This window comes from Peromyscus californicus, unplaced genomic scaffold (assembly GCF_007827085.1).
Source record: "Peromyscus californicus insignis strain IS unplaced genomic scaffold, ASM782708v3 Scaffold_11__1_contigs__length_118956290, whole genome shotgun sequence".
In the NCBI taxonomy this organism is placed as follows: domain Eukaryota; kingdom Metazoa; phylum Chordata; class Mammalia; order Rodentia; family Cricetidae; genus Peromyscus; species Peromyscus californicus.
In genome coordinates this window covers 29851071-29873417 of record NW_026294402.1, presented here as the reverse complement: position 1 = coordinate 29873417, position 22347 = coordinate 29851071, and the positions used below count along the sequence as shown (strand labels likewise).

At 48.1% G+C, this 22347-nt stretch overlaps 1 protein-coding gene across 1 annotated transcript in view; it reads right to left on the bottom strand.

Annotated features, from left to right (window-relative positions):
- Positions 1–21265, bottom strand: part of Kirrel3 (kirre like nephrin family adhesion molecule 3) — a 569791-nt gene extending 548526 nt beyond the window's left edge. The window contains exons 1-2 of the mRNA XM_052756044.1: positions 20946–21265; positions 18058–18492 (exon numbers count right to left, since the gene is read on the bottom strand). Of these exons, the coding sequence (XP_052612004.1) occupies positions 18058–18112 (55 nt within the window). The 5' untranslated portion in view covers positions 18113–18492; positions 20946–21265. The remainder of the gene's footprint in view (positions 1–18057; positions 18493–20945) is intronic.
- Between the last annotated feature and the right edge of the window lie 1082 nt (positions 21266–22347).

Genomic DNA, 22347 nt, shown 5'->3' with positions numbered 1-22347 from the left:
AGATCCAATACAGAAAACCACAGCGGGCATCTGTCCTTTTTCTCGCACGGTTGTTGCTGCTGAATCTCTATTTCATTTCAATTACTCCAAAGACAGGAGGAGGCCCCCGCTCTATGGTGTTTTAAAGGGGAGTTCTCTTGCTCTATGCTAATGAAGACCAAGTCAATTGCTATTAAGAACCATTTAGTGCGATTTAACTACAGAATCTAATAGATGCGCCCCTAATCTCTCCCCTACGGAACCCAACGATAGCAGCGACTCCATTGAATAACGCAGGCGTAATTTATGTCAATTCATAGTATAATAACCATTTCATACTGAGCAACCTTTATTTAATAATCCCCAAGTATTTTATTTATAGATATAAATGACAGAGTAGGGGTGTCATTCTCTCTGCATTACAGAGAGGGAGACTGAGGCAGAGTTCCCACATGGGCAGGATGTTTTTCCTGAGTGGAAGAGTCCACCAGCTGTACGTCATTAGTCCCTGTAGTAGGCAGAAGAACGGACCCCAAAGATGCCCATGTCTAATCCCTGAATAGCTTACCTCATGTGATCTAGAGAAAGTTGCCGTGATTGTATCAAACCTGTTGGGGCTGATAGAAACGTAAGGTTCCTTGTAAGAGAAAGGCACAGGGGTGAGAGGCAGGAGTGATGGATGATGTGAAATGCAAGCTGGAAGTTGGGATGATGGGAGGAAGGGCTGTGGGCCAAGGAATGCAGATAGTCTCCTGGAAAAATCAGGAAATGGGATTTTTTTTTTTTTTCATTCTCTGCAGCACCCAGAAGGAGCCCTGCCAACACCTGGACTCTAGCCCCACAGGCTAGACTGCTCCCCTCTGGAAATGTCAGATAGTAATTTGTGTCTTTTTAAGCCAGTAACTTTTCAAAGTCTTGCTAAGGCAGGGAAAGAAAGGAAACTGAAACCACTACTGTACGTCTTTTCTCAGCTGGGCTTCCTCTTCTCAAGTGGGGTATTCGGCAAATATTATGAGTAACTTTTTCTCACTTCCCCTGGAGATCATGAGCTACTGCTGCTGTTTGAGAAGCACGGGAAATAATTTAATTCTTTCCAGACAATGGATGCCTTGGATGCTTTTAGATCATTAGGAAGTTGGCTTTGACAAACCTCCTCACCTTTCCCTTAAGGCCCGCCCCCCACGCTTCCCCTAAGGCCACATAGAATCTAGCCTCAAAAGAGGCTAATACACTGAACAGGTCGATGCTGATCTTAGGCTCCAGCTCAACTTAACATCTGGAAACATGGAAAGAGAGGGTACCAAACACTTCTCTTCTGATGAGAGCCCTTCACCGTGTGTCAAATCACCACCCCCAAAGTATTTTCTGAGAGCCCCAAAAACTATTTGAGGCAGGCAAGAGAGAAGCACTGATTCTATTTACTCAGGAGAGTCAGACCCAGAGTCCTCCTGGCCATTGGTGCAGAGCCAACATTATATGCTTGGAGAATGGGGTTTTGAACTGGGAGCATTAGAACTTCAGGAAGTTTTTTGCCAGTTGACAGACTGACACTACATAGAAACTGTGTATGACAGGGAGAGCCATGGCCTGATGCTCACTGAAAGCTTGCCCAGGGAGGAGTTTCCTGGCACTTCTTGCTTGATATTGGTGTTAATTTTTTATACAATGGATGTGGTGATTTGAATGAAAATGGCCCCCAAAGGGAGTGGCACTACTAGGAGGTGTGGCCTTGTTGAAGTAGGTGTGGCTTTGTTGGAGGAAGTGTGCCACTGTGGGGATGGGCTTTGAGGTCTCATTTGCTCAAGGTTCACTCAGGGTGACACTCAATCCACTTCCTGTTGCCTTCTGATCAAGATGTAGCCAGCCCCATGTCTACTTGGATGCAGCCATGCTCCCTGCCGTGATAACAACGGATTGAACCTCTGAAAATGAAAGCCACTCCAATTAAATGTTTTTCCTTTGTAAGAGCTGTCGTGGTCATGGTATCTCTTCACAGCAATAGAAACCCTGAAACAATGGCCTACAATGTTCTCTGCATTTTGCCTCATTTCTAACACCCAGCTATAGTCAAGAATGACTCTCCACAGCCTACAGTATGCACGGACCCTTGTGCCTTGATGGACATCAACAATGAATACTGTTACCAAGAATCTTGATGGGACTTAGGCTCATGTTTCCTTTCTGCTCACAGTGAGGAACTCGGTCCATCACTTCTATGTAATGACACAGGAAATGCCCTGGGTTCCTAGTTCCCCAAGCACCTTTGAGTACACCATCCTATGTGAAGGAACCCAGAGAGGAGACCTAGAGGAAGTGTGCTGGAGGACCATGCATGGGACTCAGGTTTGGAGCCCCTAGATTTTCATGGAAACTGTCACACTTATTACCTTGTGTGGCCTCAGAGAGGCCACAGAATAACTTAGGCTCATTTTCCTTACCTCTTAGAGCAAGAATGAATGTTTGTTTGGGGACAAAGAACACAATCAGTGTGTTCATGATCTAGAGAATGTATATACCGTATGAATGCAAGAAGGAATTAGAGTATTACCACCCATCCCCAGGGAGTACTTGGTGTTCCACAGGTACTGCAGGTGCACAAGGCGTTAACAGTGATGAGGGGCAGGGACTCCATCAAGGCACTTCCATGGACTGGTAAATGAAATATGGCATGGAGGGCAGGCATTGTCTGTGGTGATGGACATGTGGTGGTATGTGAGATTCATTTCCTGTCTGGGAAATATTGGCTGAGTGCCTCCTATGCATCCTAGCCCAACAAAGGCATAACCCACGGAAGTCTAGAAGATTGGCCTTCTCTTCGAGGGCTTCAGAAGGGAAGTCAGGAAGGAAACAATTCACTTGTCACATACAAGTTCCCTTAGTGGGTTCCACAGAGGGCGATGGGAGGGAGGAAGACATTTACTTGAACTTATGGGAACCAAGGTGTCGAAAACGTCCATCCTGGTGGAGGGAGCTGCGTGCTCAGGGCGGGAGTTGGCCAGAGCTCCCTGGAGGAGGGGGGCACTACAGAGGAGAGGAACAAGGAAGCAACAGGACTTCAGTAGCTCTGAGTGGCTGTCCTGGAGAAACGTGCGGGAGTGGGGGAGGGGAGTCAGGCAATCCCAGCTTAATTCTGATAAACTCTGGGAGTCCAGAACTCCATCCTGAATGACTTTGCCCCCAAAAGGTGTTGGGGTGCCAGCCAAGGGACACCAGGCATCTGCGCAGAAGCCACACCCCTTGTGTGTCTTTATGTCTCCACACCTGACTATGGGACCTTCCAAACTTTGAGTATAAGGAGTACCTCATGGTCCCTCGTGGATCAGGAGAAGTGATACTGTAATTTTTTAACACTGTAGTCTGAAGAGATGGAGGCCAAACTGTCTCTCACATGTGCCTGCTCACTCTTTCTCCTGTCTACCAGCCTCTCTCAGCCATCCCGGAATGTTTTTCTCAGCTTTCAGTCACTGTGACAAATACTTGAAATAATTAATTTATAATGGGAAAGGATTCAGTTCACAGTTATTTTTTTTTGGGGGGGGGGGAGGTCCTGTCCATGACTGAGCAAACCCTTTGTTTTGGGGTCTGGAGCAAGGCAGCACATCATGACAGGGGATTGACGATAGACCAAATCCACTCACCTCCACACTAGGAAGTAAAAGGGAGCAGAGAGCGGCCGGCCGTCATCCTGTGATCTCCTTTCAAGACCCCCAAGAGACCCAAAAGCCTCCTACCAGACAATTCTTAAAGGTCACCCTAGCACCCTGTAGCAGTGCCCTGGAGACTCTGACTTTAAGACACGAGTCTTTGCGAGGCGGTCAAAATCCACTGCAGTGTGGGATAAGAGTGCCTTTGAGCGCCACTGGCTCCCCTCACCCTCCTGGTGGCTGCTGGATTCAGCAGCCCAGGCATGTGGCTTCCCTTTGGTGATTTGGATTGAAGAAAGAGGCCCCAGAGGCCTAGTGATGAGAACATCTTTTTTTTTATGAATTGAAAAATAAAATGACAGTAAGCAGCTAGCAGATCCCAGTTCACAATGAAATGAATATCAATGTCGGTGGTGGTATTGACCTTGAAGATTTTTTTTTCTAAAAAATAGAACAAGAACTCTCGTGGTGGATTATGATAGACATTCTGAATCTCTTCACCATACAAAGCAGAAAATCTCCCTTTATGGACCTGGGCATCTCTAGTGTACAGTGCTGAGTTTAAATAAACATTCTAAAGTGCAGGTGAAGAAAATCTATGCCTGCTCTGCGCTGCATTCTTCCCTGTCAGCATAGATCGTCGCACGGCTTCCCTGGTTCTACGGAGGTCGGGCAGGCCTGAAAGTCACACTGAGAGGAAGGGTTCTTGGTTCTTCTAAGTCGTAAGGAAGGCAGCAAAGCTAAAGACAGCCTGGTGTCAGTGCCATGTCCCCAGTCCTCTGGGCTTGATCTCATTGTACGTTTGGGTTTCTGAGACTCAAGACTGGGTGTAATTCTTGGTTCCATTCTCTCCAGCTGCAAATCACCCGAGGGTAATGTAATATGAGAACCATTAGCGGTCGCTCCCTTGAGTCACCTTAAATCCTCTGGTTAGAAACATCTCTCAAACCTCTGTGGGCTCAATGTCAGCAGTGTTCATGTGAAGGCCAGTGAGGGAAGAAGGTGCAGAAGCCAGATTCAGAGCAATAGGGAAGCATCCTCAAGTGTATCCAGATCAGCTCTGTGTGTGTGTGTGTGTGTGTGTGTGTGTGTGTGTGTGTGTGTCGTGCGCGCGCGCGCGCGCCGCGAGCGCGCGCATGCGCGTGCACGTTGTTAAGGCCTAGCCTGCTAGGACAAGCCCCAGAGTCTCTGATTTAGAAGGTCTGAGGCCTAAGAGCTCTTTCTTCTACCCATGGGATGTTGCTACTGATGGACTAGCTGACCTGCAGACTACATGTTGAAATGCACTATGATAGAGAAGCTGGGAGCCCTAAGAAGGCCTTAATAGTCTCCTGATAATATGACAAAGTTCCTAGCTATCTATATACAGAGGGATATCTATAAACAGAGGGATATGTGACCAACCCCCTCCCCAATTCCCTTTTTCTCTGCAGTTGTGAATGAGCAAAGCTAATAGATTTCATATCAGCTCAAAGTCAACAGCAGGAGAGAAAGGGATAATCTAACTGAAACATAAATAAATAGCAGTACAAAAATTTTAAACATTTTCCTTGGCATGAATTTGCTGTATTCATCTTAGAACATCTTCTGATTATGAGAAAGAAATGTAGGTTTCATATTATTTTAGCAGGAGACCAGGAGAAGAAAGTAATAAAGGTTTCTGAATGGTATTTGATTCTGACCAGCTCTAACAGTTATTTTTGCTTATAATGGCATAGCTTTCTATCTGTGCATTCCACTGCCCCAGTTTGGTGAAGAGAAAATGCAAAGCAGAACTTGAGCCCGGAGAAGGGGCATCCATGTGGATTTGGAGCCCTGGCAACCGTCAGCTGACAGTGAAGCCCTGATAGGATCCGTGTGGTCCAGGGAAGGGCTCTGGCTGCTGGATAAGTAGACGGAATTTGATGTCTTCCATGCCAACGTCTATCTGCCATGCATTCTTCCTCTGTGTGCCTCTGATTCTATCTTCCAGGTGCTTTTAAACTTTCAAGGAACTTTCATGTTTTGCTAGTTTATCACAAGTGTCTATCTTAAGCCAATACTAAGATTTTAAGCATGGCCTAGGCAGAAACGTGCCACCTTCCAAAGTGATTTCTGATACCAGGTAAGCTGTCTACTGAAGCCAAAGCGAGGAGAATCAGAAGCTGAACGGCATTCAGGCTCTCCTGCGTTCCAAGACTCTTGTTTTATTTCTTCTTAATGACCATTATTAATCATTTCAGAACCATGTAGTCTCCTGACATTTTTACTATTCCAGACTTGACGAGAGAGGGAGAGAGAGAGAGAGAGAGAGAGAGAGAGAGAGAGAGAGAGAGACAGAGAGAGAGAGAGAGACAGAGAGGAGAGAGAGAGAGAGAGAGAGAGAGAGAGAAGAGAGAGAGAGACAGGAGAGAGAGAGACAGAGAGAGAGAGAGAGAGAGAGAGAGAGAGAGAGAGAGAGAGAGAAGAAAGAAAAAAAGAGGAGGGTTTGATGTCCTGAAATGCCTTTTTATATAGAATAGTTCCATTCTCACGACCTATGGCTAACAGGAGTCTAACCTCTTCTTGAGCCAAATGGGACTTAATTTCTTAAAATCTACTGAGAGAAAGCTAGGTGGGATAGATTCTTGCTAAGAAGTAAGAGTTAGACTTTCCAAACATTAAGCTAAACAGGAACTAACTGGTGGAGGGGAAGAGCCATGTGGGAAGCTCCTCAGATCGTCTTCAGCCTTTGTGTTGGGGAAGAGGTTTCCTTCTACTTCCTCAGCTCTTCCACCCCTTGTGGAAGTTACAAAGGAGACTCACGGGCCCCACTAGGCTTTCTGGCTCGCCGACACCCACACAGCTGCCCAGGCACCACCATGACTGGTATTCTTTCCCAACAGCCTGGCAGAAAGGGCTCTTGGGGTCTTGCACACAGGAACTTTGTTGCCAGTTTGCCATCCTGTCCCTTGCCAGTTGTGTGACCTTTAGGCAAAGCCTCAGTTGTTCTTATTGGCAAATGGGTCTAGTCATCCCCGCTTCATTCTGTTGTTATGGGGCTAAGAAGAAGATGTGTGCAAGGCTCAACAAAGGACCTGTCCCCAGACTCAAGGACACCTTTGCACAGCTGGCTGGCCCAGTTGATTCAGTAGTTACAGGTTCCAGGGCTCCACAAAACCCTAGACAGCAGCATCCCGAGGCCATTACTAGTCTGGCTGGTTTTCCCCACTGTTCTTCTCTTCCCAGTCCACCTTTCTAGGGCGAAATCTAAGGCACCAGTAGAGACCTTGCTTGTGGAAAGAGTGGTAGGTGACCAAACTGGGGGGCCCAGGAAGACAGTAGGGCCAAAATCATGTGCCTTATTGGTACAGCAAGGCTTAATTTAGGAGGGGGTCCCTAATATTTTTATCAGGTTCTCAAACTATATATGCAATGATTAGAATGCTCTGTGTTCTGGAGTAAGGCTTTGAATTTTTTTCTGTAAAGCACTTTTTGCTTTGACATGAGATGTTTAGAGCTTCTCTGCCATTCACCGGTAGATTTCCCAGTTCACCAAAGACTAAATATCTCCCCCCTAACTCTACTGCCTCTTATCCCTGGAAACAGTGGTTGTGAAGACACATTGAGCAGGCAGCCACTCACCTTATTCCAGGGAAACCAGCAAGGGACTATGATGGTGAGCCAGTTGAGGGGTACGGCTTGGGTTTAGGCAAACGACACAGAAACCCACTAACAGACTAAATTTATGGGATGGTCATATAATATCTGATGGCTTTGGGCAGCACCAGTGGCCAATGCTACCAGCAACTTGGGCCACACAGTCCAGGCAAGATTGTGGTATGTCCCTAACAGGGGCCCCTTCCTCCCTTCATCCCACCTCCACAACTTCAATTGATGTTGCCTGGACCAACTCTGAGGGGATGAGATACATGTCATAACTCTGAGGGGCAAGTTGACATATTGGAGATTAATAGAAAGAACAATGTCAAGGGGTTCATGGGGCCTTCAACACTCCCTCACCATCCGTTCTGCAGAGCACAGGACAACCACTTCTAGCACCTGGCACTGATATCTTGTTTCCTTGCCTGGAAGGACTCCCCATTAAACAGCTGCAGTTGGTGGCAAGTTTCCTCTAACAGTGCCATTAGAATTTAGTATCTCTTCCCAGAGGTGAAAACAGAATTCACCTCAACAGTCTGCTCAGGACATGGGGATAAGGATGCCTCCTTGCAGCACGGGAATAGTGCATCAGCACTGATTATTGGATGTGAAGCAGTTGGCACCCTGGGGAAGGGAGGGTACAGGACTGACTGGCTTGGGGAGTGTGCTGGCTAGGGGAAGGCAGAGCTTCTGTGGTCAGCCCCCTCTTGGAGAGGACTTCAGTACATTCAGGAGAAGCATCAACCCTCACTGCAGGAAAATGCTGGTGAACTGAGATTGCTCACTCCCCTTTGTGCTGCTCTTCTAAATCCCTTTGATCATTATTAATTGAACCCACCTAGCTCTCGTCTCCCTGTGTAGGAATTCCTCTGAACATTCTACCTTCACAACCCAGTGGGCCCCAGAAAGCAGAGCCCAGCCTTTCCCTGGAAGGGAGAAAAGGCTATTGGAAACGTTGTCTCACCCTCCTCCTCCTTTGTCGGAACTCCTTGCCTCCTGCTAGGCTTCCAGGCCCCAGCTTCAGGCCACCCTGCTGTGCTGAAAACCACTGGGCATCCCTCTGCAGTCTGCTCTGGGCTCACTCCTGGGCTTTGCAAGCGCGGCTGCTGCCACCATCAGGCTGACTTCGGGACTGCAATCTTCGACATCAATCTGATTCCCCAAACATTTTGCCAACTGCGGTCTCCACAGTTGCCCCTCACATATGCTCAGCACCCCGTGTAAGAAAATGGCTCCAGAAGCCGGCTTTCTGAAGAGTTGCAGTTCAACGAAAACACGGAGTGAACTCCTGCATCTACAACTGAGGCACGGAAATAACAATATAGGGAACAGAGCCACTGGGGGATTAAGTGGTGGTTTCTCCTCGATCATTAGGGCAGCAAGGCAGCAGAAGATGGGAATCTTCTTGTATAGCACTCCGATGCAAACTTAACTTTCTGTCCCCGAACGCTTGCTTGCCCAAAGAGCCAGCTAAACCCCAGTGTGACTCCGAAGCTGTCATAGCTCCTAGCATTGCCAAGGGTGACAGGTGGACTGTCACACTGCACCAGAGTGGAGTCACCTGTGACATTTGCAGGTGACTGACAGAAATGGGCACTGACACGCATTGAAGAGCAGAAGGGCACAATGGTTTCTTGCCGAAGCTCAGGAGCTTGGCAGGGGATGCTTCTCTTGGCAGTGTCCCTGGTGACCCGGTGAGCACTCAAGGAAGAATGGCTTTAACTAAACGTTAAGCTTACCTGTGACTACAGCCTGGGTGCCTCAACATCTTTATGTGCACTGACACCCCAGCTTCTGTCTTACCTTCCCCCTTTTCATTAGTCTTTGTATTTCAGCTGATAGTTTTGCATTTGTTCAGAGACTTCTAGGTACCCCACAGTGTGCTAGACCCCAGATTGATAAAAGGTCAGGTATGCTAACCAACCGATTCTGAAAAATCCCTCAGTTCCTTGATTTACAGCTATGTAAAGGTGGGAATGGGGATGGGGCAGAGACAAAAGGAGTTACACACTTAACTTCTTGATTCCTTATCAGTCCTGCCCCTTCCCAGGCCCCAGTGGCCTTTTGGGTAAAAGGTGAATTTCAGAAATGTGACAGACCAACTCAGTAAGCGTCTGGAATCATAAAGAGAACTACAGGACTGGGTCACCTTTCTGAAGGTCAGCTCTGGGCCTCAGCTCCCTGCTCTTCATAAGGAACAGCTAAAATCCTTTTTTTATGCTTGGACATGGGTGATTAGCATGAATTATGTGGACATGCAGGGGATGGAGCTTAGTTGCATAGCATTTGTGTGATGGGGCCCTGGATTCTATCTCCAGAGCCGAGAGGGGTGGTGGGTTGGGGTGGGTGGGGGTGGGTGAGAACATGCTTTTTCTTCCATTCCAGCGACTGATATTTTCAGGCATAGTTTATGTGGGTGACCTAAAGCAGCTGGAAGCCACCAGTTTCTTTGAGAAGCATCAACCCACACAAAACAGTGAACCGGTTTGGAAAGAACTTTGGTCAGACATCACCTCTCTGGGAATCTGAGAGTATCCAACCTGCCTGCATCGGTATTGTGATAAAATGAGGTATTGTTTGTGCAAATTGTGCTTTACAATTTCTGAAGATTTGCGTAGATGCTAATTATCATAGTTGTCATGATGAAAACAGTTATTGCTACTACTGTTATCAACAATGGCCAAAGGAATTTGCTGGGTACCAAAGAGATCTAGAGTGCATGGTCTACCTACCAGAAGCACTATCCAAAACAACCAGTTGTTACTGAGAGGATCCTGGGAACTGTAGAGTTGGATGCCTTGACTTGTCACCTCGTCCATTCTCATCCCCTTTCTTATAAGTTGGTGCCTACATTCCTGATGACCTGAATTCTTTCTGAGAACACTTGCAGCAGAGTCTTGCTCCAAAGGCCAGCCTCAGGCAGGACACTCAGATATCTACTGCTTAGCAAACGTCACTGACTACTTCTTATAGGACAGGTGAGGGCTTTGTCCTCCATCGAGCTTCCTGCCAGCTGCCATCAGTTGCTGAAGAGAACAGGCCCCAGAAGACACAGGTAAATCTGATGCTATTCTCTACTCTTGAATGCAAGGTTCCTTGGCAGGAGAGACTTGTGAGGCATTTCTAACGTCTCAGTAGAGCCATCTAACTTGTAACCTCATTTTCTCCAAAACCAGTACAGTTTACTTCCTCTGGAGAACAAGAAAGGCTTTGCCAGAAAAATGTCCCCAGGCATCTTGCTCCCCACTCCCTTTCTGGTTGACTCTTCCTCTCAGTATGGTTATCCCTCTGACCCTGTAGCCTTCAGGTGGCTTCAGAAAGAGTCAGCTACCATTAAATCCTCATGCCATCCAATCACCCACGACCCAGGTGTCCTCAGCATTCCATGCCTCCGGGGTTTTGAGTTCTCTTCAACATCCCTTCTCTGACTTCTCTTGCAGTGTGTGTGTGTGTGTGTGTGTGTGTGTGTGTGTGTGTGTGTGTGTGTGTGTGTGTGTGTGACCACCAGTTAATTAGGTTCCTCATTGTTACTCTGTTGCCCACTTTTCCATACCTGAGCATACCAGCCATAAAGGAAGAGGAGCTAGAAAGAGGTAAGTGTACTCCACTCAATTCTACAAGCTTTCAGCCTCATGTGAAGCATAGGGAATACCAAGAATAACAAGTGAATCCCCAAAGCTCTGATTTGGAGAAGACTATAGACCCTAAGCTAATAACCATCTTTTTAAGATGCTGACTTCCTTCTGTCAGTCTACCCTTAAAAAGAGTTATCATGTTTTTCACAACTATGAGCCAGCCAGCTTTGCCCTTCCCAAGGTTCTTCTCACACTTCAAACACACCCATTTCAGCCCCTGCTGCTGCTGAGAATGTCACATTCTAGTCTATCCAGCTTCTTGTCTGTGCACACTCCCAGGTACAGCCTGGACTACTTGCTTCACACTTTATCCGGAGCATTCCTACACATCCTTAAGGAGCAAATAAATGTCACATCTCCTCTGGACACCCTTTTCTGAAGCCCTGAGCAGTCCCTGCTGTTTTTTTTTTTTTTGAGCACCATTCTCTTAACCTCTGAGCCATCTCTCCAGCCCCTTGAGCACCATTCTGAGCACTTTTGTGAAAGTGTTGGCTTCCTGTCCAGAAATATGGCTTCACCTATCTCCATAGCAACCTCTGACACCACATCTACCACACAGTAGGCCTGCAACAAGTACTATCCGAGTGGCCAATAGATGAGTTCCATGTCACAAAATACTATTTACTCACAAAATAAGGAGAAATCAACTTTGCCCACTGAGACATCCAACTCTAGGGCGCTCCTGGGTGTGTGTGTGTGGGGGGGATGTGGAGGGTGGAAGCCATGTGTGCTTATTTTCACTGTAAGGCTAGCCTCTTATGTTTAATTGCCATCATGCCAGCATCAGCTGGAAAGAACCTGAACTTGCAACAGCTGTCCAGTGCTTTTCCTTAAGGGGGAGGACCACCTCGACTATTCAGCCTGATGTGGCTAAGACAGACTCATGCACACTCTGGTGGTTTTTAGTTTCAGCCGTTCAAAACCCAGAATTAGGCAAATTTGCTTGACCTTGCCATTAGAGACATAGGCATGTCTGTGTGTACATGTGTGTGTGTGTGGGGAGTGTAGGGGGGATGGAAAGGCTTCTAGGTTGCCAGGAGAAACCTCTCATGGTATGTAGGAAGTGTCTGCATAGCCACAGTCTTAGCCGGTCTTCCCAGGAAGGACTTAGATGATTGTCTACCTCCCACTCAGCACAGCCCACATGGGCCCCAACAAAAGAACTATGTGAGGCACAAGATCCACCCATACTGGCCACTCTACCAGAGCCTAAGTTTGTTACCAAGTGTACCCAGAGAATGCTGACATTTATTTAATCCTCATAGTGGTGTTGACTGTGTACTCACTGAAACACTGTATGCTTACGGAAGGTATTTGTTTCCAAGCAGCTTATGCTAAATTGCCATGATATAAAGGAAACACTTATCCAATATTGACATTTACTGACTTCTGGAAGTATACAGCCAGAATACTCATTTTTTTTTTTTTAACCTCTGGGAGAGGAGAAGGGGGCAAGGATAAGCATGGTGCTTGGTGCTAAGCTCCGAAGAGCAGAAAGTGAAGGAAAGCTGCTATCTTCACCAAGCCTTCCTGTGACCTTTCACTCTACAGCACAGAGTGGGGGTGGGGGGTGGGGTGGGGTCAAAGCTCTGTCATGCTTAATACTGAAACTCTGGCAGAAAGCGGGGCACATTATCCCTTATGTGCCTGGGAGAGAAGCCATTTCATGATCTAGAAGGTAAGTACAGTCTCATTGGATGTGCACACCTAACTGGGTAAATTCTGATTGTCCCTCAGGAAAAGAAAATGCCACACAGTGGCGTATGGAACGGTGCTCTGTGCCCGTGAAGTCGGCTCTCACTTCATTCCTTTCACTGGAAATACAGTCCTCTTCTATTTGCCAGGCAGGTGATAACACAGGCACGGGGCACTGGCTGGTACTTTGCTCCGCCTGGCTTGTAGACAGAAGTGATGGCCCTCTCAGCTCCACGGAATGGACAGCCCCCAGCAAAGCAGCCCCAGGTGAACCCTAGGGCTCTAAGGATTCTGGGATATTCATTGGCTTTAAGGGAAAACTGGAGCTCCCAGGGCTGCGAGAACCACCATGGAAGTGATGATTTCTTCCATGGCGAATCAAGCATGGATCAAGGCATGTTCATGATCTCACCCACCTCCTCTTCTGTAGGCTTATAACACGGCTAGGAACGGGCACAGGTCACTTTCAGGGCCTCTCTGTCTCTTGAATGCCCCTAACTTTAAAGATATCCTAACTGTTTTTCCACCAGGAAATCATCTCAACATCTTTTAAGGATAAGGACTGGTTGCAGCTGAGATCATGTGCATGCCCACCTCACTCTTCACACCATCCCCATCTCCGTTAAGACCCTAAAAAAAAAGTATTCTTGGCCTTTCGCTCCACTCCTCTATCAAAGGCAATTTTATTTTTCTCGTTCCTGTTTCCAAAACAGTTTATCTTTTTTATCTCCTTGGAAGAAAAGTACTCCACAAATCAAAGGTATCATTAGTATTGTTATTATTTTGCTATTGAAATCTCTTGAATTCACTCTGGATTATTCATGTGCTTTTTTTGGGTCTGCAGTATAATACTGCCTAAATCACCCCCACTGGGCTAAACAAAAATGAAAAATTGCATCTTCAGGCCTAATCCCTGGCTCCACCCCATCTCCTGCTGGCCTTGGCGTCTACCAACAGAGGCACACACACCAGGCAGGGCTGCTCCTTGGTACTATGCCTAGCTTACTGCTGCTATTCTGAGCCAGATCTTCCTTCCTGTACCCATGGCATCCTTTCAGTGCCATGCTCCGATGCAGACCCCACCCACACCCTTGTGCCCCTGGGGAGCTTCTTTTTCATCTTCAATAGCTCTGAGGGCTCCCTGTTGGGCAGCAGTCACTGAAGCCATCCACACCCCCTACAGGCATGCCCCATTCCCCCACCCCAGAAAGGTTAGCCAAAGGAGTGGTCCCACATCCTTGGCAGTGGTGCTCTGACTTTCCAAGATAAAAGAAGTGATTCTTCCTCCCCTGGATATCATGCTGCTGGGGTGCCAGCAGCAGGGGTGGAGGCTCATACTCATCACTTGCTTCATCGTACTATGACATTTCTGGGTGAGGACAAGTACTCCTTAGTGTTTGTTCACTCCCATTTCCTTTTTCTGATCCTCCTCTGCCTGAACCCCCTCCCCCACCTTTATTTTTTGGGGAGGGGGGCCTCAGACATGTTAGTGCTTTTTACCCAAGCTCCTCCTCTTCTCTCCCTTCCCCAAGAGAGCTCTTGGCAAAGCTTCTTGTAGCGGCCCCTCTCCTCCATGCTTCCTGTCACCCCCATGGCTCTACACCACGGCCAGTTCTCTCCACTCACTCTGTTCACCCTCTGTTTGCAGCTCTTCTGTTTCCTTGGAGATTCAGGTTGTCTTGCAACTCTGCCATCCAATGGCTACCTGGTTCTTCTTCTGATGTGCCCAGACAACCAAGAAAGCAAGGTCTTTTAAGGAAATGGATCCTAGATTGGTCTTCAGCTGGGGGATGCCAACTCACAGGTAAAATGTGAGTTTTCTTTTTACTCTAAGTGTTCAGAACATCAAGGAGCACAGGCAAAGGCCAACACACCTCTGGGTCAGGCAGAGTTGGAATCCTGCGGACACCCTATCACTGCGCAGGGCAGGACACTCTGGGAATGCCATTGCATGGGGGAAAACATTTTCCTAGAGTATGTGCAGTGGAAGCCACCGGGTCTCTCCCACGGCATGTTGCCTAAACTGACTGAGAACTTAAGAAGCAAGAGAAGCAGGGAGTCTCAGTCCTGCTGAGACCCTATTCCTTCAAAGTTACCTAAGATGTGCGTGTGCAGGGTAGATGGAATGAGGCTGGAAGATGAAGGAGGGCGTAGAAGGAAATAGTTGTGGTGAACTGAAAGGATAACGGGGAAAAATGTAGCAAGTTCTGAGTTTATGGATGACAAGGGAATCAATTCTTCTTCACCCAGGGGCAGAACATACCGTTTCTCTGCAGGAGGTAAATTGTGCTGTGACATTATCCTTCTCTATACAAAGCAAGACCATCCTGACAGCTGAGGGGAGAGGCATCTACAGCAAGAGAGAAACCCACCAACAGCATATGCTGGCAGAGCGGGAACAGAGGACTGTCCCTTTCTACTGCCACCTTAAGAAAGAAATACATGGCATCAATCTACATAAGAAGCCCAAACTTTAAGAGAAAGAGGAAGAACATTACCGACATTAACTAAATGTTAGTTTCCGCCCTCTCTCAGGGGTTGCGGAACACAGTAAAGGTGAATGATAGTTAACAAATGAGGAGGGAAATGATGGTTGAGATGTACTTTAGGAATTGACCCACATGCTAATGAAAGCCTCACAACATTGGGGCGTGCCCTGGATCCTGGGAACAAGGGTGTGAGAACTGCATCCCCAGAACTCCAAGAAGACCACAGGGGTTCCCACTGGGAGAAGTGTTGGGTAGCAGATGGCTATGTCAGCAGCATGCCAGATAAGGCCGTAAGGAGCCCCCTGACTCCTTGTTCTCTCTGAGTGAAGTCCTGACCCTTTATGCACTTCTGCAGGAAAGCATCCAGAGTGTAGGAGGCAGGGTCCAGGAAAGTTGTTCTCTGCGTGCCAATTGTGGTTGCAACCTCACTCGTGGGTTAGGAAATCACAGCGGGAGCCATCTAGAACCTCATGGGCCAGTCCTTCCATGTCCTGTTGGAAGGAGAACTGCACTATTTCATAATTTGACCAGGATATGACAGTAGGTGCAGTGTGTCACTAGGAGATATATATTCAGAGTCAAACAGGATCTTCTGGGGGGATTTACAATACTCCTAACAACGCTCATAGTTTTGAAAAGTCCATTAGGGCCAGAGAGATGGCTCCGTGGGTAAACATGCTTGCCACCAAGCGTGATGAACTCAGTTTCACCCCCAGGATCTACATGGTGGAAAGAGAGAACCAGCTCGGCAAGTTGTCCGCTGCCCTCTGCACATACACCGCTGTATACCGCTGCCCAAGAGCAGGCACACACAAATAAACAGACAAATGTAGTATGAAAGAAAATGTAAGTGTTCTGGAATCAAGTCAAAAGATCTTGATATCACATTACAATGAACCAATCAAACATCTTCCCTCTTTACTGCTATGGTAATGCTCCTATATCCATGACTCCTAGTGTTCGGAGCAGGAGGATACTCAGATTGCCTAGGTCCACTTTATTCTGAGGATCTTCTTGAGGATGCTTTGGAATTCCATGGACTATACCCTCACTGTTGGGCATTGCAAGGCAAGCTCAGAAGACCAAGAATAAGGAGATGATACAAATTGCATGGGGCTGTGGTTTCTTTCTACTGCCTTCAGGGCTAAGAATGGACAAAACAAAGCATTTACCCTCAGTAGGTAAATATTTAAAGATTCATATGAGGCAGTCAAGAAATAGTTTGGTCCTGAGAAAGGAATAAGCACAGTAGAAAATACATTCTGTAATGATTCAGACAGGCAGGGAAGCACTTAGACACCATAGGCTTCTTATGCCAATCTGAGGAAGTACTGATCAAGCTTCTAAAAATACAAAAGACTGACAAAAACTTGCCTGAGTTTCATGCAGTTGTGTGTGTGTGTGTGTGTGTGTGTGTGTGTGTGCGCGCGCGCGCGCGCGCATGATGTAAGGTCCCTTCTCTTCTCAAGAATTCTACAGGAAACTTCCCAAGTGAATTAGTTAAGAGGCAAAGGAGAATGGCAATCAGTGTACATGTGTATGTGTATGGAGTGTTCATATGCAAGCATGCATACATCCCAGTGGCGCTATAACCAAACGTGTGTCTCTGTATCAGGATTCTGGGATGGCTCTTATTCATCCAACCTGAAAACTTGTGGAAAGGCTATTATTTATCTTCATGCTGCTATAGGGAGTCCTGGGGAGAGGCACACAACCATATGAATGTGAGCATAAACTCATTATAAATCTACAAAGTCAATGCTTTACACATACTTCTAGGGGGAAATGCCTTACATATACGTCTAGGGGGAGGGGTCCCTCGAGTTAAATCACGAAGGATGACTGCCAAGTTTGACCTGCATGAAAAGAGGGGAAATCTACAGTGACAACAGGGATCAGGGAAAGAGAGAAGGAAGCCTGGTTTGACTTCTGTTTGGCTTCTCCTGATGAGAGAAGCAAGGAATACATGCTGTTTGCTTGCAAAGGCAGCCACCCATGGTGATGTTCTGCTTTCTCAAAAACTTTTACCCTTCATTTAATCAACAGATGGACGTTCTCTGTTGTGGATTTTTCTGAGAGTCCTGTCCCTCCAAGAGCTGGGCTGGCTGGCACAAATGCTGCCTCAGATGGCAGAGGCGGCATTGGCATTCCAAAAGAGTGGGAAGGAACCGGTTTACTTGGCCCCTTCCGTCTCAATTCCACAGGTGACTGTTGATGCCTTTAGCTAAGCAGGCACTCAGTTCTTCTCTCCCTCCACCACGACCAGCCCCATGACTCTCAGTGCCCAGGAGCCCAGAGGTAACAAAGTTCTTTCTGGAGAGTCCACCTGCTAGGCTGCAGAAAGGAAGCAATCAGCACCAAGGGCGAAATTCCATTTCCTACACAGAATCCAGTGCTCAGTAGGATTCAGAATTCAGTCTTGCTCAGGGAAACGGGTGACATTCAATGAAACTCTTTGCAAGCTTTCTTTCCCCAGTCACGGCAAATACCCGCCTCAGTACGTTCCGTAATCGCATCCCTTTCTGCAACTGTGCAAACCTCGCACATTTGCTTTAAACACACTGGGGCAAGTTAGACCTATTGGAGCTGAAATCTCCACCTACGCCAGGCTCCCTTTCTCCAACCTGGCTGTGAAGGCGAGCAGGCTCCTAGAAGTTCCCAATGGCCTAGCCACAGGATACTACCTAATTAACATACCGGGTGCATAAAGAACTCATCTGCATCGGAGAGTTTGAGTTGGACATGGACAAGAGAGAGGAGAAAAGTGCAGCCTCCTCGGTCCTCCCAGCCCCTTCCTTCCGTAGGGAAACCAACAGTACCATTTTGTTGCATTTTCAAAAGCAAAGAAGCGACGCTACTGACAGCCTCTGGGCCGGCTCGGAGACCCGCAGCCAGTGCGAGCTCCCGAGCCTGCCCACCTCCCAGCCCTCAGCCTCCCGCGCCCTCCGCCGCCGCCGCCGACTTTGCTCCAACTCCGGCGCGCCCTGTTCCTACCTTGACTGAAGAGGAAGAAGCAGAGGAAGAGCAAATCCAGCTGGAAAGGTCTCATTCCTCAGCGCGCGGGCAGCCGGCGGGGCAACTTGGGCGTGCAGTTAGTTCTCTTCAAGCGCGGCGGCTGGGCTCGCGGTGCTCAGCCTCCGCCGCCGGTCCTCCCGGGTTCGCGCCGACCATCTATCTGTCCGTCCGTCCGTCCCTTCTCCGGTCCTCTTCGGTCTCGTCGTGTCTCCGGGTATCTGCAGGCAGTCGAAACCAAATGCTTGTTCTCAGCCGCCTCGGGAAGCCAAGATCCTCAGCAATGTCCCCACTCGGAGCAGATCCATTCTCTGGCTCTTGGCATCCCAGGCACACGGCTTCCTCTGGCGGGCTCCTCCCACAGAGAGCGAGCGAGCGAGCGAGTGACGAGTGACAGAAGGGCTCCTTTCACAGAAGCTGGGGCGGGGGGAAGAGGGAGGGGAAACAGGTCATAATTAAAGAGGAAACACTTTGCAAAGGGGAACGCTTTGCAAAACGAGAGGGTTGCAGAAAGCCCGTGCTTTCCTTCTTTTCCCTAAACAGGGGATATTCAGCTTTTGTTACCATATTGACCAGAACGCATAGTGAGCACCGAGCGGAGCTGTGACTTTTTGTTCACACGATGTAATGTTGTTAAACGGGAGTGAAGTTACCAATGATTAGACTCATGCACATGCATCAAAATGTGCCTGCCTTGCTGTTGCTCTAGGAACCGGCAACTTGGCTAAAGGGGAGTAGGGAGAGGCCAGGAGGTGTATGTCTTTCCCCAGAAAGGACTTGGGCAAGGTGTGTGCCAGGAGGCTAGGGAGTTGAAGAGATAAGCACACTTTGCATCTGGGGGACTTTCCTGGTGTGTGTGTGTGTGTGTGTGTGTGTGTGTGTGTGTGTGTGTGTGTGTGTTTAGTGGTGGTAGTGGTGTGTGTGTGTGGGGGGGGGGGATTGGTAAGGCTCTAAGTGTTTGGATCTTAGTTTGCTTTGCATTGCTCCTAGACAACAAAATGCAGGAGCAAGAGCAAACGCAGGCAGGTTTGTGACAGATACCTATTTATTATTATTATCCCAGTCTGTGCCTTTCCTAACAAGGACAGGGAGCAGTCCGTCTTTGCATTTGGAGCCTCTCCCCTAATGAGCACTCCATCACTCTAAGCATGCCTTTTCTCCAAAAGGTGCTGTGAGTCTGATTGCGAAGGAGAGGCCAAGGTCACAGGCAACCGTTTCTTGAGAACCTGCAAGTCTTTTACCTGTCATGAAACTCACACTCAACTCAAACTCCATTTCCTCCAGGATATCGACATGAATTTATCTAGGGCTGTTTACTTGATAGACATTTAGGCATGCCTAGAATAAGCAGGCCATGGGGGGAAGTAAAATAGCCCATGCCTCCAGGAGCTTATAATCCGAAGTGGAAGTGGAGTACACGCAAGGCACAGACCATAAGTATCTTACAAAGCAACACATAAAAATATGTAGTGTTATATAGAGTAGGTGAAGGGGGACTGAAGGCAGAGAAGAGGAAAATGAAAGATGCTCTCTCAATGTGTGCCATTCAACATTCAATTATAAAATCAATCATTACTTTCTGCAGTCCTTGGACCTTAGGGAGTCCTTTTAGGAATCTCTTACCCTTCCATCTGTATTACAGATATGGGGAGTGCGGGGGGGGGGGGGGGGCTTTGCTGACAGCAAGGCACATTCCAACTCTGAGTTTCCATGTGGATGTTAACTCAAAAACACGTATCTTAGAATTTATGAACATCAAAGAAAGAAGCAAGAGCACGGCATAAAGTTTGTACTGATAGGGGCCGACACCTGGTAGTTGACATCGGAGATCTACAAATTAGTAGGTGTAAGCTTTGTTGACTTTTCCATTCTTAACATAATAGTTTATTTAACCACATCTCTTAGAGGTCGTTAAACATATCAAAGGGAAATCTCTAAGAAAGCGTGTGTGTGTGTGTGTGTGTGTGTGTGTGCACATGTGCGTGTGAGTGTGGGGGTAGGTGGGGGGGAGGATGCTGAATAGCAGGAGCAACACCATCAGCTAAATTAGCAAGGCACAGGAGCAACATTAGCGTGGCCTTGGTCCATTAGCTTGGCACGAGAGATAATGCAATAAAACACAAGAGGTAAATCAGAAACACACAAAAGATGAATAATAATCCCAAGCAGTATATGAAGGGTGAAAACTTGGTATGTATAGTGCTGTACATCAGTAGTCTGTTTCCACTAAATATTCAGGGCCAGGGGAGATGAAAGGTCTGCGTCCCGCTTCAAAGGCCAAACCATGCAGCGAACGAAGCTGTTAGGATGTAGAAGGAATGTACCTGCCCAGGCAGCATCTGATATTTTAACTAAAGATTTATCCTCTCAGCTGTTGGTTAATTTTCATTGCAAGCTTCTAAATGGCCCGCGGCCCAGGTTTGCTCAGTTCAGCCCCTCTGGGGGAAACATTACAAAAACAGAGTCATGGGGCCGGTGAAGTGTGCAATACACGGCCGGTCATCAGACACACATAGCAGTGTATGCACATCACACTGGCAAGGAAGGCTTACTCTTGGGAAGAGAGGGGTGGGAGTCCAAGGTTGGGAGGACCATGTTTTGCTTTCGCGCTAGTCCCCAAGATCTGCCTCATGATCCCCAAGCTGGTTCCGGACCTCCTCTTTTCTCAACCGATCGGGTCTGTTCACCCCCCTCTCCCCCTTCATTCCCTCCTGAAGCCTCCGGTCTCCCGCAGATAGAAAAAAGACTTGGATTAAGTAATGAGCTGCCTGCCTCTAAAAGGACCAGGAGGCGTTTCAACCCTGAGTGCCGGAAAACCAACGGCAATCTTCCGCGGCCACCACGTGGGGCAGAGAGAACGCAAGCGGTACCTGCAGGACCCACAGGCTGTCGGGCTCTGGCGCCGGCCCCGACGGCGGCCCCCGCCATCTCCGCCCACGCGGGCTGGCGGCCTCACCTCCTCCCGGGGCTCGGTTAACCTCCGGGCGATGCAGAATGGCCTGCTCGCAGTTCGCTGCGAGGGAGGAGGGAGGCAGGCAGCGAGAGGACGGCTCCACCTGATGGAGAAGCGTGGAGAGTCCTTAGACTCAGAGTGCGGGTCCACGGGAGGCAGGGAGAACGAGCACCATCCCTGCAGGCAACCTCACCATCTGAGGGGGTGACACGCAGGAGATGGGGTCTCAGAGCACACAGCCTAAGGAGCTAGAAGCTATCAAGAGACAGCAGAAAACCAGCAACTTGGGAAGCTGCCCAAATTCAGCTTTCAATGCACATGCATACTCCAGGTCTTCTTGGCGTCCACTGTGCAAGGCTCGGTCCCTCACCAGCAGGTGGCACCCTCTCCAGCCTTTCTTCTCCAGGCTTATAGCCTGGGAGGGGGACTTCATTAGACCCCTTCCCCAGGCCTTTAGGGCCAAGCGCTCTGTCATTTGAAGTCCCCACCTACCCCACCACCTCCACTTACTCTCCTGCAAGGCAAGCAGGCAGGAGATCTCCCAGAGAGCCCCAGGCAGCTGGGTGCCCACAGAGAATCATATCTAGCCCCTGGTTGTGCTAATTGCTGCCCGCTGCCCAAGAAGTTGCAGAAGGACCAAGCCCCATCGGGTAGCTTCCAATTCCTGCTCTCTGGCAGTGAGCATGTCCTCAAGTTTTTTTTTGCTTTCTTCCTTTCTTTCTTTCTTTCTTTCTTTCTTTCTTTCTTTCTTTCTTTCTTTCTTTCTTTCTTTCTTTCTTTCTTTCTTTCTTTCTTTCTTTCTTTTTCTTTCTTTCTGAAATTAAAGGAGAGTACTACTGTCCTGAGCAGGCTGGCCGTCAAGCACACCCTACAGATGCAGGCTTATTCTGGCCCCAGTACTCACCATTCAATGACTTTCGTGGCTCTCAGTCCACTATCAATAACATTTATGATTGCCTGGTTTTTCTGCAAAGGCTCGTTTGGAGTTTTTAAGATCATTAAGAAATAGTAAACCAATCCCTCTTCTTGGAAAGTTTGTCCTTTACTTGGGAGAGAGAGATACATAGGTGCACATCCACGGAAAACCATACAACACCTCACTGGCTTTTTAATCAGACAGGAATTGCCCTGAAGGTCCTCTATCACAGACCATCCTTTCTAGATGGGATCAGGGTAACTTGCCTGAGGCCTTGCAGGAAGCCGCAGAACTGAAGAATGCCAGGACAGGGCATCTTCTAGCCCAGAGCCTCTGCTGTTCTGTCCTTCTGGCTCCCAAACAGCACACACTGTCTTGATATGCCCATGTGTACCCTTAGGAC